The sequence below is a fragment of the Nyctibius grandis genome, chromosome 11 (genome assembly GCF_013368605.1).
Source record: "Nyctibius grandis isolate bNycGra1 chromosome 11, bNycGra1.pri, whole genome shotgun sequence".
In the NCBI taxonomy this organism is placed as follows: Eukaryota; Metazoa; Chordata; class Aves; order Nyctibiiformes; family Nyctibiidae; genus Nyctibius; species Nyctibius grandis.
In genome coordinates this window covers 26,962,260-26,975,373 of record NC_090668.1, presented here as the reverse complement: position 1 = coordinate 26,975,373, position 13,114 = coordinate 26,962,260, and the positions used below count along the sequence as shown (strand labels likewise).

The window sequence follows — 13,114 nt, the reverse complement described above, 5'->3', positions numbered from 1 at the left end:
TTCTTTCTACTGTAAACAGAGCTCTGACTGGTTCTAGAAACCCTGCTGTTCCAGTGGCAATGATCACTGTGAGCCTGCTTTACAGCTGCCTCGGGCTACACTTGAGACCACACATCAGAAGCAGTTACTGGAGCTGCTCACCCCAAAGCCGTGCTTGCCTCTGTTCTTCTCCCTTGCTGGGTGCGTTAAGGACTTCAGCGCTCGAGAGCTGAGCTGCTCTTCTGAAGAGGCAAGTCTGGGGATGCTCACCTGAGAGAGAAAATATCATTAACATTTGTCAGTTTCAAATGTTATTCCCTGGCTGCTGCCCAGGAGAGCCCTGCCCCGGGTGTGCTTTTTTTTTTAGTTGTTATTTTTCTATTTTTAGGGGTTTTTTTACAAACTGTGCTCTTCTCACAGCCATGGGGAAAGACAGTTGAGCTGCTCTCAGCTCCCACTTCCCTGCCTTGCACAAGGTAACCCTGGTGAGCTCCTGAGAGAGGGTTGGAGACCCCCCTGTTCCATGAAACACCTGGATGAACCGTTCGCCGAGCGCTTCATCAGCCACTTCTGGGCCACGACTCCGTGCCGGCTGCTCTGGGGTAGTTTATCACGCACCTCGCAAGCCTTCAGACCGTTTCACTTCACCTCACGGCTAAAAACGTTCAGGTTTTCTCGCCGGAGCGTGCCAAGCTGTAGCATGATCTGTGGAGCACAACTCCATCCCTCGGGGCCGCCCAGGCTCCGCCTGTCCGCACTTACACCCCTTACACAACAGCCCGGGGCACCCAAGCGCTGGGGCCAGCGCGGGCTGGGGTGCGATCACGGCAGCTCCGGGGCCGCCGGGAGCCGGGCGGGGGTTGAGGGCTCGGCGGCGGCGGCGGTTGCCCGGGCGGGAAGGCGCCGTGGGCGGGAGCGCGGCCGGGCCGCCCCTCGCCGGAGCGGGAAGCGGCCGCTCCGCCCCCGCGCCCGGCCCGCCATGGCGCTCTCGCAGGCCGGGCCGCTGGAACCCGAGGAGGTGTCGCCGCGCAGCCGGCAACGGATGCAGGTGCGGGGCGGGTGGGGAGCGGGGGCGGCCGTCAGAGCTGTCAGCCCAGGGCGGGGGACAGGGGGCGAGCGGGGCGGTGGGGAGAGGGGAGGGAGGGCGGGCGGAAGAGGCCGGGGCTGTGAGGGGAGGGGCGGGCCCAGGAGGAGAGGGCCTGGGGAGCCGGGCGGCGAGGAGGGGGCCCGGGGCTGCGAGGAGATGGGCGGCCGGGGGAGCCGGGTCTGTGGGGAGCGGGGCCCGGGGGGGTCCGGTCTGTGGGGAGCGGGGCCCGGGGGGGTCCGCGCCGGGAGGCCGGGGGGCGCGGAGGAGGGGCGGCCGGGGCTGCTGAGGGCGGAGGGGTGTGTGAGGAGGGGGGCCCAGGGGGCGGCCCGGGCCGCGGATCCCCGCCGAGCTCCCGCTTTCCTTCCCCAGGAGTCCACCCCGCGGGGCAGCGCCGAGCTCCCGCCGAGCCCGGAGCCGGCCGAGCGGCGGGCGGGCGCGGAGCGGCAGCTGCGGGTGCTGCTCACGCCGCTCGCCGTGGGGGGCCGGCGGCCGCCCCAGAAGCGGCTCCTGGGCGCCTACGGCGGCGGCGCGGAGGGCAGGGCGCCGGCCGGCAAGAGACTCTGCCTGGAGCCCCCCGCCGCCCTCCCCAGCCCGCCGGGATCCCCCTCGCCCCCCGCCACCCCGCCCGCGGGCACCCCGGCGGCCAACGGCTCGGACGGCGTCTGGGATGCGGACAGCGACGGGAGCGACGGGGGCGACGCGGCTCCGGTGAGTGCCCGCGGGGGGCCCGGGCCCCGCTGCCTTCCCGCAGCAGCAGCGGTGGCCATTAGGAGCTGTTTGCTCTTGGCTGCAGCAGAGGAGGAGAGCGGGGCTGCGGTTCTCAGGACGCACGTTTGTTGTGTTTGTAAGAGTAAAGGTGGGAAGTATTTTTCCTCTCCATGTAGTCTGTTTTCTTTTTAGCTTCTCTGACAGCATAACACTTCATTGTACCCTTTCAGAATGTATAAGGGATGAAAAAAATGCTCTTGCTCTCAGAGTACGTAAAACCCGGTAGCAAAAGCATCAGTGTGTTCGTGTGCTGTCAATAATTTTATGGATGGCTACAGTCATAAGATATGAAAGTTTTGCCAATGGTAATTTATATTTAAGTCATCATTTCAACTTGTCAAGTCCACCGTATCCTCTATGAAAGATAAAAATGATCATAGAATCATAGAATGGTTTGGGTTGGGAGAGACCTTAAAGATCATCCAGTCCCAACCCCCTGCCATGGGCAGGGACACCTTCCACCAGACCAGGTTGCTCAAAGCCTCATTAACCACCAATTTCCCCACAGCCATTTAAATCAGACATTGCAGAAACACAAAGCGGAAGGATTTGTAACATGTGTTGCATTGCTGAAGTTGTTTATTTATTAAGTTGTTTATTGCTTCACTTCAGTACTGTTTTTGTTCTAGCAAGATTTTGATGAACTGACCCTTTTTGTAGAATTAATGCTAGGAGTAGGTTTTGTAGCACAAGCTAGGACCTACACGGACAAGTTTTGGTATTGATACGGGATCACCCCAGTTTGTGTGGTTTTTTGTTTGTTTACAAGTGCATCGTACCACTTTTAAATAATTTAGACAACCAATTTAGAGACTCACGTCCCAGAAGCCTGAGACATCTCTTGCAGGCCGTGTACCTGTACGATGAAGAGTAATTGGCTTTTCTTTTTGTAGGATGAATGCTCACAGTTGTCAGCTTATGAGAGGAAAAGGCTAAAGAACATTACAGAAAATGCTAAATTCTTTGCTGCCTTAAAGCTGCATGAGGTTTGTACAGATTCTAAGTAGCCTCAGAATGTGCTCTCTCCTTGTGTGATGATAGTTGGATAGATCCAAATCTTTACCCTTCTTTCTGCACTCTTCTGTTCTCTCAGATTTTTTTTTTTAATTCATAACGTGTCCCTTTTCTGGCAGCAGGGACTGAATTACCTCCTTGAGCAACTGCACGCTTGCTTGCTGTTTATACCAGGCTGCAAGAGATGGTTGAGCCTGTCTAGTAGGCAGTAAGGTTCACAGAATCACAGAATGGTTCAGGGTGGGAAGGCACCTCTGGAGATCACCCACCCCAGCCCCTGCCCAAGCAGGGTCACCCACAGCACGTCGCACAGGGTCGTGTCCAGGCGGGTTTGAATATCTCCAGAGAAGGAGACTCCCCCCTCCCTGGGCAGCCTGTGCCAGGGCTCTGGCACCCTCACAGCAAAGAAGTTCCTCCTCATGTTCAGGTGGAACTTCCCATGTTTCAGCTTGTGCCCGTTGCCCCTTGTCCTGTCGCTGGGCACCACTGAGAAGGGTCTGGCCCCATCCCCTTGACACCCACCCCTAAGGTGATGCTTAAAAATCCCTTTTTATTATTGTTATAAATAGTCACAATATAGTTTATTGCAGCCATTAGAGAATTGTGTTTTACATAGGTTGATCTTTTATGCTTGTTATATATATTTTTAATATATTTTTTTCTCTTTAAGTCAGCTGCAAGACTTCACCAAATGGCAAGTAAAACACAGTCTCATGTCACCAAAAGGTAAAATAACTGTGTATGAGATTTGTAGCACTGTTCCTTCGTTGTGTTGGCTTCAGTGTTTCAGCACTTGGGTCTGCACATACCCGATACTGCGAAGAGGGAGAGCTAGTGAGGAGCCTCCCTATAAAGCTAAATCTGGATAACTGGTTGCCTTAAGCTGTGTGTGTTTGGGAACAGAGAGCTCCTCTAGGTAGTGCCTCTCCTCTGCAATCCTTTGGAAAGAAAATGACAGTATTACAGAATTTTTTTCACAGAATCAATGAGGTTGGAAGAGCCCTCTGGGCTCATCGAGTCCAACCATTGCCCTGACACCACCATGGCAACTAGACCAGGGCACTAAGGGCCATGTCCAGGCTTTTCTTAAACCCCTCCAGAGATGGGGACTCCAGCACCTCCCTGGGCAGCCCCTTCCAATGGCTAATGACCCTTGCTGAGAAGAAATGCTTTCCATTACTCTCTTTTTTGTCAAATTACAGAATTTGTTCCTTTTTGTGATATTTGTATTAAGGTATTTTAAGTGCATTTCTTTTTTCTGGTGATATTTTTGCATGATGGCTAAAGAAAGAAATGCTAAGTGATGGGAAACGGCATGGGAAAGAAGGGGCGGGGGGAGAACTAGATGCAAGGGACAGGGTAACCAGTTAGTGCAGAAGACAAGACATCTGGCAGTGCTAAAACAGCGCCAGGCAAAGCACAAAAATGAGCTTAAGTACAAAACAAGGAATAAGATACGTGATGAAAGACAGTGGGAAAAGATGACTAGATCAATGAGCGGAAGGATGAATTATAAATAAGGAGGTCTGGGAAGAAAAGTGACAGTGGCAGGATGTATTACAAGCAAAGTGTGACAAACAAAAATGCAGTGCATGCACACACATGCGTTGCGACACGCTCTTGTTGTTTGTTGCTGAAGGAAAAAGCCATCACAGCCCTCCTGAAGTGAACCAGGACTGGTTAGGTCTGGGCCACGTTGTCAGAGCTGTGTCTGAACCTCCTCTGTAGTCTTGTACGTCAATGCAGAGGGCTTATGTTATTTGACTGTGCCCGTGATTTTGAAATGTTTTAATTGTTCTAGAGCTAAGCCTAAAAAGGCAGAAGATGAGACAGTCCGGCGAAGGTCTATGCGCCTGCAGAGGGTAGAGCCAGCAGGAGTTACAGTGCCCGACGTGCCTGCCCAGCCAGAAGCAGAGGAATATGTAAGATCACAGAATCAACCAGGTTGGAAGAGCCCTCTGGGCTCATCGAGGCCAACCATTGCCCTGACACCACCATGGCAACTAGACCATGGCACTAAGTGCCATGTCCAGGCTTTTCTTAAACCCCTCCAGAGATGGTGACTCCACCACCTCCCTGGGCAGCCCCTTCCAACGGCTAATGACCCTTGCTGAGAAGATGGGGAAGGGTTAGAGGAGATGTGTGTGGGTACACACAGAAGCTTTATAAAAATGGTGCTGGTGAAGCTGGCTGGTAATACTTGTCATTGCTGAGCTCATGGAAAAACCTTTAGGCATTTGGGAAGTGCTTTATGCAGTGGCAATGATAAAAGGTAAATTCTTTCACCCTCAAGCATCTGGAGTAGCAGGCTTCCCACGTCCTCTCTGAAAGTTAGTCAGTGCTCTGTGGCTCAGGCTGATGAAGCAGTGTGGTTTTGGGTGATCAGAAGGGTCCTGAGGTAAAACGTTACGCATTTTTCAACAGCCCATAGATTTGAGCAGCTTTAAATTCAAAGTTTTATTTCTCTGTTTTAATGTTATTTCACTGTAGCTTTTGATCTAGTTTATTTTCCTTTGAAATATTTACTACCTTTTTGAATCAGTTATGTAGCAACAAGTGAAAATTCTATTGCTCTGAGAGATGGGAGTTTAAATCTTCCATGGTGCTGTAGAATAAAGCTAAATCTCTGTCATACTGTCCTTGAAGATCAGCCTTGCTGGAGTGTGAGGAAGGAGAGGAAAAACCATGGGCGAGCTGTTTGTCTTGGTGGTGTGTTCAGTGAAATTCTATTTATCTTTTTAATAAGATATGATACAAACTTGTTATGTTTATTTCTTGTACTGTCATAGGTGTGTTCTCAGAATATCTGGTATGTGGAAAGTAACAATTCATGTTACTCGTAGTTTTAGTTGATTTGAGTTACAAAAATTGCTGATGTTATTCCAGCTTCGGGTTCCAGAGGGACCTTTGCCAATGATTCCAGAAGATCAGATGGAGAACAGTAAATTGACAGAGGACTTACTGGCGACGTGGATGAGGATAAGTGAGGTATTATTACTTACAATTAATTATTTTTGGATAATCGAATTTAGCTTGAGTCCTAAGTAATCTAATGCTGATAAATATTTCCTTTCTGTCTGTAGATGAAAGCTAATGAGACTGAAAAGCGCACGTGTGACATGGAAAGGTAATGCCAAGGCAGAGCTACAGACTGGGTGTTGTCTTGCTCTCCTCCTTCCCTTGACGAGCTGACGTTTTAATGGTGTCTAGGTACCAGGACAGCCTGAACAGCATGGTCCTCAGTGAAAACAACATTAAAAAGGTTGTGAAATACCGAGTGTGCTCCATGGCCATCCATCCTTCTGAGAGCATCATCTTCGTGGCAGCTGGAGACAAGTCCGGGCAGATCGGTCTCTGGAATGTGGTGAGTTGTTAGTGCTCTGCACCTGGCAGAGCTGTTTGCTGCAGGATGGGCGCAGATGGGGCACGGCCTGGAGTGGCTTGTCGGGCTGGCCGTGGTATTTTGTCCTTTCCCCATTCTTGCAGATAACACCAGGGTGTCTGTTAAATTGAGGCTCACCAGAATTGCTTGAAAGGTCTGTCTGGTCCTTGGCAAGCCCAGGGGTAATGGGAGGAAAGGTTGTACTGGTAATTTTTGGGGACAGAGCAGAAGAAAATGGATCACTAATTGAAATAAGATTATCAGTGAGGGTTAAAATTGCAATTCAGCATCGAGAGATTCAGGGTCTAATTACAGAACCCTTGAGGCAACACCACAACTAGGTTTTGGAGAGTGAGGGGAGATGGATGCTCAAGTACTTGTTTTTTGAGTTTGTACAGATTTGGGGTGGCTGCAGCGAGTCACTGTCTTTCCAGACAGCAGACATAAAATTGCTGTGCTAATATATACGCTGCCTTAATTACTCCTGCAGCAAGAATCCTTATTCATGCCCTCGACTTACACCTTCGTAACCTCGCCCTGCACCCCCCGCTTTGATCCCACACCCTCCAAGTTCACAGCCATGCAGAGTTTCTGCTCGTTTTTTGCAGTGCCATTAACTTCTCGAGTTTCTCTCGAGCCATTTCTGCTTTGACAGCTTCAGGAAAACATCAACTAAATTCAGCTCTGAGACTCGTATTCACAGAATCCCAGAATCACTGAGGTTGGCAGAGCCCTCTGGGCTCATCGAGTCCAACCATTGCCCTGACACCACCATGGCAACTAGACCAGGGCACTAAGGGCCATGTCCAGGCTTTTCTTAAACCCCTCCAGAGATGGTGACTCCACCACCTCCCTGGGCAGCCCCTTCCAATGGCTAATGACCCTTGCTGAGAAGAAATGCTTCCTCATGTCCAACCTGAACCTCCCCTGGCCAAGCTTGAGGCTGTGTCCTCTTGTCCTGTCGCTGGTTGCCTGGGAGAAGAGGTTGACTCCCACTCTGCTACAACCTCCCTTCAGGTAGTTGTAGGCTGCAAATTCAATTATTTTATTCAATTATAAAGAAGTTTATAATGCTCCATACAATGTAGAAAGCTCTGACTGTGCAGCTGAGGTTACTACCTGTCGAAGAGTGTGATCTGGAGACGGGGAGGCTGAGGTCTCCGAGTGCTGCAGGCTCTCTTTGTGGCCTTGCAAAGACATTTCAGTGGAAGCCTGGAGTTGTTAAAGCTGCTCTGTTCCCTTTTTTTTTCTTTTCCTGAAGTGAGTTGGACTTGGCCAGGTTTGGGAGCAGAGTAATCTTTGTGAAATGAACTGGTACTTGTTCCAAAATGATCTATTCATTGTCTTTTGAAGTAACAGAGCTTGAGTGATGCCACAGTTAGAAGAGAAGATACTGGGAGTTATGCTTTACATTGTTTGGGTCACTATAATTTAACTTGAGTTCTAAGCAACCTAATATGTACATATTTTGATGTAAATGCATACGTTTGCTCCTCAGCAAGGTGTTCAGCTGCAGTAACTGAGAAACCATTTGTGTCAGTGGAAAAGAGCCAGGTATCGATGTCCGGGTACAGTGTTGGTGACTGCAGTGACAGAAGGGCACTGAAATTACAGCAGGAAGTCGCAGCTTTTCCTAATTAGGAAACAGAATTCTGAAACTGAGTAAATTCTTAGTGCTCTTCTGAGCTAAATTACTCGTGTAGTGGTGAAGAAGGTAGCAGAGGGAGGCCAGAGCCCAGCAGTGCTGTGTTGAGTGGTCCCTGTGAGGGCAGTTCTCTCTCCTGTGCAGAGGTGGAACTCCCTTTGCCTGGCCAAGCTGTGCCCCGAGGCAGCCTTGCTGCCTGCTACTTGTGCTGGTGTCTCCACACATCACGCACCTACTGCCTCCTCCATGCAGTTACCCAGAGCAGACCGAGAACTTTACTTTGAAAGTTGCAGTAATTAATAGAAACAACTCCAGTGATCAGCATCCGTGTGCACTGAATCTCAATTCTTTTTCAGAACTGTCAGGCTGAAGAAGGAGCACATGCCTTTACTCCACACAACTATCCAGTCAACTGCATGCATTTTTCTCCCTTTAACCCTGCTCACTTGCTGTCCCTGAGCGATGACTCTCTGCGGTGTGGTGACGTTACCAGGGCTATCTTTGATGAGGTGAGTGCTCCCGCCTCCTTGGAAGTCTCTTAGTGTGGACTGCTGGGATGTTTTAGTCTTGTTGTACACAAGGTGTTATTTGTTGGTTGTTTTCTTAATGAGGAAGTTCAAGATTGCATTTCCACAAGGACACATGAAGTAACCTTTAATTAACGTCATAAAAATATGGAGGTGCTTCCTAGTCAATAAAACATAGCAACAGCTTGGGTACTCCTGATTCCCTTCCTGCAGAGGCAGTTGTTTTATTGAATTTAATTTCATATCTCTGTACTTAAGCAGTGTGTGCCTCTTTTCAAAAGCAGGACCTTTAACAATGACCAATGAGAGTGATTTAAAGAACGAAATCTTAAGAGAAAAAAACTCACCCAAATGAACATTGTAAACCAACACGAGTTGACTTTGCTTTTCTCAGGCTTCAAGTGAGCAAAATGCTGTGACTGTCTTCACGGTGAGCCAGACAGCTCAACTTGAGCAGGTTCTCGGTGCTTGCTTTGGTTGCTTATTTTTTGACAGATACATTTGCATTGATCAGCTCTCCAGTGTTGCAAAATATAACAAGCTACAACAGTCTAAAGCTTTTTTTCCCCCAGCCCTTACAGGCACCATAATTGTGGTGGGGCTGCAGGCAGGCCAGTCACTTGGGAAGTGTCTGCAGTTGGAATCATAGAAGGGTTTGGGTTGGAAGGGACCTTAAAGATCATCCAGTTCCACCCGCCCGCCACAGGCAGGGACACCTTCCACCAGACCAGGTTGCTCCCAGCCCCATCCAACCTGGCCTTGACCAGTTGCTTGGTCAAGAGGCCAGGGAGGTCCAGGGGGGCTCACTCTTGGAGACAAATGCTTGCAAGAATGTGGCTTTAGAGGTCAGGAGAAGAGAACGTCTGCTCTCCTGCTCCGTTTACCTTATGCCAACTTGCACAGCCTTGTGATACCTCTGGGAGTGTTACTGCCCCTGGAAAGAACACAGCTGCTCCTGGGGAGAGTCTGCACACCTGGAGAGAGCAGGGACAGGGAAGGTTTCCTGCAGCGTTGTTATAGTGGTGGCCAAGTGCTGCTTTGAGAGGAAGCTGCCATGGGATAAGATGGCTTGGCAGCCTGACTCTGATCTCCAAATTATAGGAAGCCAAATTCACATTTGTGCACTGAGTTAAAGGCTTTTGTAGCATTGGAGAAAGGACCAGTATCATTAATCCTCGCTCAGTACGCGCTCGAGGATGACAGTGTTTGGTAACTGGAACACAGAGGTGATGGCAGGGCCTTGTAAGAGTTCTGACAGAACTCAGAGTGTGTTATTGCCCGTTTGGTTTGGGTGGTTAATTAGCTCCTCTGTGGAAAGCACACCAGTTTTACAGAAGGGTTACCTGCATGGATAGCTAAGGTGGAGCTATCCAATTAGGTAGACTTCATTAGTGTTTTTAGTATATTAAAAAGGGGAAAGCAGGAAATCGACAGCCCGTGGAGTGGTTTGGGTATTGTGAAGAACTCTGGTTTTGTCACATAGTTCTGGTTACATTTGCCCTTTTCTGTGCTCAGGTTTGCAGAAGTGAAAAAAGCTTCTCCTCCTTTGACTTCTTGGAAGACAATGCCTCCACGGCACTGGTGGGGTACTGGGATGGCGACGTCGCTGTGGTGGACAGACGGACCCCAGGGACGTCCTCAGAGCTTTCTGCAGACATCGGCTTCAGGAGGACGAGGACAGTGCACGTTCACCCCGTGAACAAACAGTATTTCGTGGCTGCTGGCTCAGTGTACGTAGCTCAGCGTGACCTGCAGTTCCTCTGTGCTCAGTGCTCTGTCTGCATCGGTGGCTGAGGCTGACTGGGATGGAGGGCGGGGGCAGCTGCTGATGGGGCAGACGATGTGTCAGCCTCTGTATAGTCAAAGCTTTTTAGAGAACAAGTTTTTAGTTCTAAGCAGGATTTAATGTGATGCACTTCAACTTTCCTTCACCTTCTGGTAGTGGGTACAAAGTGGTGGTAGGAGTGGCTGTGGTTTGACAGATCACAGCCACAGGGGATTTCACTGGGCTGTTGGCTTGGGCTGGGTTTTGGTGCTCTCAAAATCCCCGCAGCTCACGTAAAACCTGTGGGGTCCCTTGAGCTTTCCTTGGTAAATGGAACATAAAACTGGCTGTTCCCCTGTCACCCTGTAAGTGTTGTGTGCGCTGTGTGTTGCAGGGATGTTTGTATTTATGATGTTCGGTACCTGAAGTCTAACGGGAACAAGCCTGTGAGCTCCCTTAACGGACACACAAAAAGTGTTGCTTCGGCGTATTTCTCCCCTGTGACGGGGAGCAGGGTGGTGACAGTGTGTGCTGACGACAAGCTGAGGTAAGGCAGCGAGGGAGGGAATAATCTGTATGGAAAATATCAGCTGGTATTTTTTTATAATTATTATTTCCCATCTGCATTCCCCATCATTGAGAGCGTTCTGGCTTATCACTTCTTAAAAAAAGACTTACTTGCATTATCTTTAACGTTGCATGATTTTTGTGGGGTTTTTTTTAATTCTCATTTTCCTGAAGAATATTTAACAGTGAGCAGTAAAGTATGCAGGTGCTGTTAGTCTTCAAAAAAAACCCAGAACAAACAAACAAACAACCCAACCAACCAAAATCCCAGCTAATGAATACCAGTACAAAATGCTTGGAAACAGAATTTATCTTTAGCTGCTGGTACTTAAAATTTTGATAATATCAGCTCTTCTGTGACTAGTCTGCCACTTGATAATTCCAACTGCTGTGAGGTGTATTAGAGATCTAGTTTTTATTTCTACTTTGTAGTTTTGTGACCATAATTTAGGTAATTTATTCATGTAAATGCCTGATTGCACCTGCATATTCACCATGTACATGTTCAGAAGTCCTGAATTTTACCAGCGAATGGCAGGTACAAACTGAGGGCCCCAGTTAAGGCCAGGCTGAAAATCAGGCCCCACTCCACAGCCTGCGTGTGGTTTTAAAAGGTGGGGTAAGCACACGTGTTCTGGAAATGTCTGACCGTGGTGCAGTTGTCACAGCATTGTATGTGTTGTCTGGAAATTTGATTTTCTTTCTTCCCCTTCCACGTGCGCAGGGAAGAGTTTTGTGTGAGTTCTGCCTTGCTGTAACGCTTTCTTTCCTGTGATGTATTTACGTAACTGAAGATTTGTTCTCTGTAGTAAGTTGGTTCTGAAAATCTTAAATCCTTGGCGCTGACAGGGTGTCAGGGTACAGAGTGGGTAGGAGCAAACCAGGTGTTTGTGCTTGACGGAACGGAGAAAACAGATCCAGGATCATTTACTCACTGCCTCCTCCCAAGGGAGAAGAAAGCGGCTTTTAACCCAGCAGCTCGTTGGACTTTTTGCCCTGGGGGGGGTGGGATCCTGAGAGTTTATCCTGAGTCTTGTGAGGTCTGGCCCGTGCTGAGCTTTGTGAGGGAAGGGCTGCCTCTGTGCACGTTATTAACTCACCCTTGTGCGTTCCAGGGTCTACGACACCTCCTCGTTGGCACCGACAGTCGCAGCTCTCAGCACCATCAGGTGAGCTGAGCGCTGGGGCCGTGCTGCTCCAGTGCCCTCGTGGCACGAGCCGTGGGTGCGCAGGGGCTGCGTGTTCCCCCCCGGCCTCGGGGCATCTGTGGAGCGAGAGCGGCCCCGGGACCCTCCCTGCCCTCGTCCTCACGGGTGCCTGCATGCAGCACGGCTGGGCACAGCCTGCTCTGAGCCGGGAGGGCTGCGGGGGAGCTTTGATGTCTCCTGCGTGCCTGGAACAGACCGTTCTGTGACGTCTGAAACGTGTTTTGTCTCAGGATGCTTTTTCTTTGGGCATTTTTTAAATATCAAAGGTTACTTCTTAACGGTAAATCGCATGGGTTGGGGTAGTCTCAACACCTTTGTGCTCCAGGAGGGCACCTCACCGTCGGGGCTGGAACTAGATCAGGGACTGGCTTGAAAATTCATAGTTGGTGGTTTAGCGAAAGGCTCGACGTGTGCGTGTCCTATTTTTACTGAAACACACAACCCTGAAGCAGAACTACTCTGACCAACAACCGCTTCTGTCACAGTCCCCTCTGCTTTATCTTTTTGCTCCATTACATTCCTTTGTCCCGTCCCACCCGCCGCGGGATGGTGACCCCCTGGGTGGATCCGAGCGGGGGGTGGAAGTGCTGATGGTTTAGAAGGCGAGGAAGATGGGCTGGAGCAAACACGGCATCAGTGACGATACTGAAAAATACTGGATTTGATAAGAGGAACGTTTCTCTCTCTCTTTTTCTCCCTGTTTGTTTCTCTGAAGGCGTAACTGTAACACGGGACGCTGGCTAACGAGGTTCAGAGCAATCTGGGACCCTAAGCAGGAGGACTGCTTCGTGGTGGGCAGCATGGCGCGGCCCAGGCAAATCGAAGTCTTCCAAGACACTGGGAAATTGTTGCACTCTTTCTGTAACATTGACTGCCTGGGCTCCGTGTGCTCCATTACCGTGGTTCATCCCAGTAAGAACATCTTAGTGGGTGGCAACGCCAGTGGCCGCCTTCATGTGTTCAAAGAATAAAAAAAGTGGCTCAGATATATTTTTTTTTTTCCTTTTTGCATTAAATTTCTTTAATCTGTATTAAGCTGTTGCCAGGCTAACTGTATTTTCTCAGGACAAAAGTATTGTAAAAGCTTTAAAATAAAAACTTCTTCTAACCTACCTTTGGCCTTCTCTTCTTTATATATTAATCCTGCTACGACACTCAGGATAAAAATAAAA

General features: G+C 49.6%; 1 protein-coding gene across 3 annotated transcripts; it reads left to right on the top strand.

Moving 5' to 3' along the window:
* Nucleotides 1-948: 948 nt before the first annotated feature.
* WDR76 (WD repeat domain 76) lies at nt 949-13,054 on the top strand. Of its 3 annotated transcripts, none has more exons than XM_068410413.1 (13): nt 949-1,027; nt 1,436-1,774; nt 2,728-2,820; nt 3,519-3,574; nt 4,650-4,770; nt 5,735-5,836; nt 5,932-5,975; nt 6,059-6,212; nt 8,232-8,384; nt 9,918-10,132; nt 10,562-10,714; nt 11,850-11,903; nt 12,658-13,054. In XM_068410413.1, exons 1-13 carry the CDS (start codon nt 959-961, stop codon nt 12,911-12,913), a joined length of 1,809 nt encoding a protein of 602 aa, XP_068266514.1. In that variant the 5' UTR covers nt 949-958; the 3' UTR covers nt 12,914-13,054. The 3 variants fall into 3 exon arrangements, with proteins under 3 accessions (XP_068266514.1, XP_068266516.1, XP_068266515.1); XM_068410414.1 differs by lacking the exon at nt 949-1,027 and adding an exon at nt 1,162-1,243; XM_068410415.1 differs by lacking the exon at nt 10,562-10,714.
* The last annotated feature ends 60 nt before the right edge of the window (nt 13,055-13,114 follow it).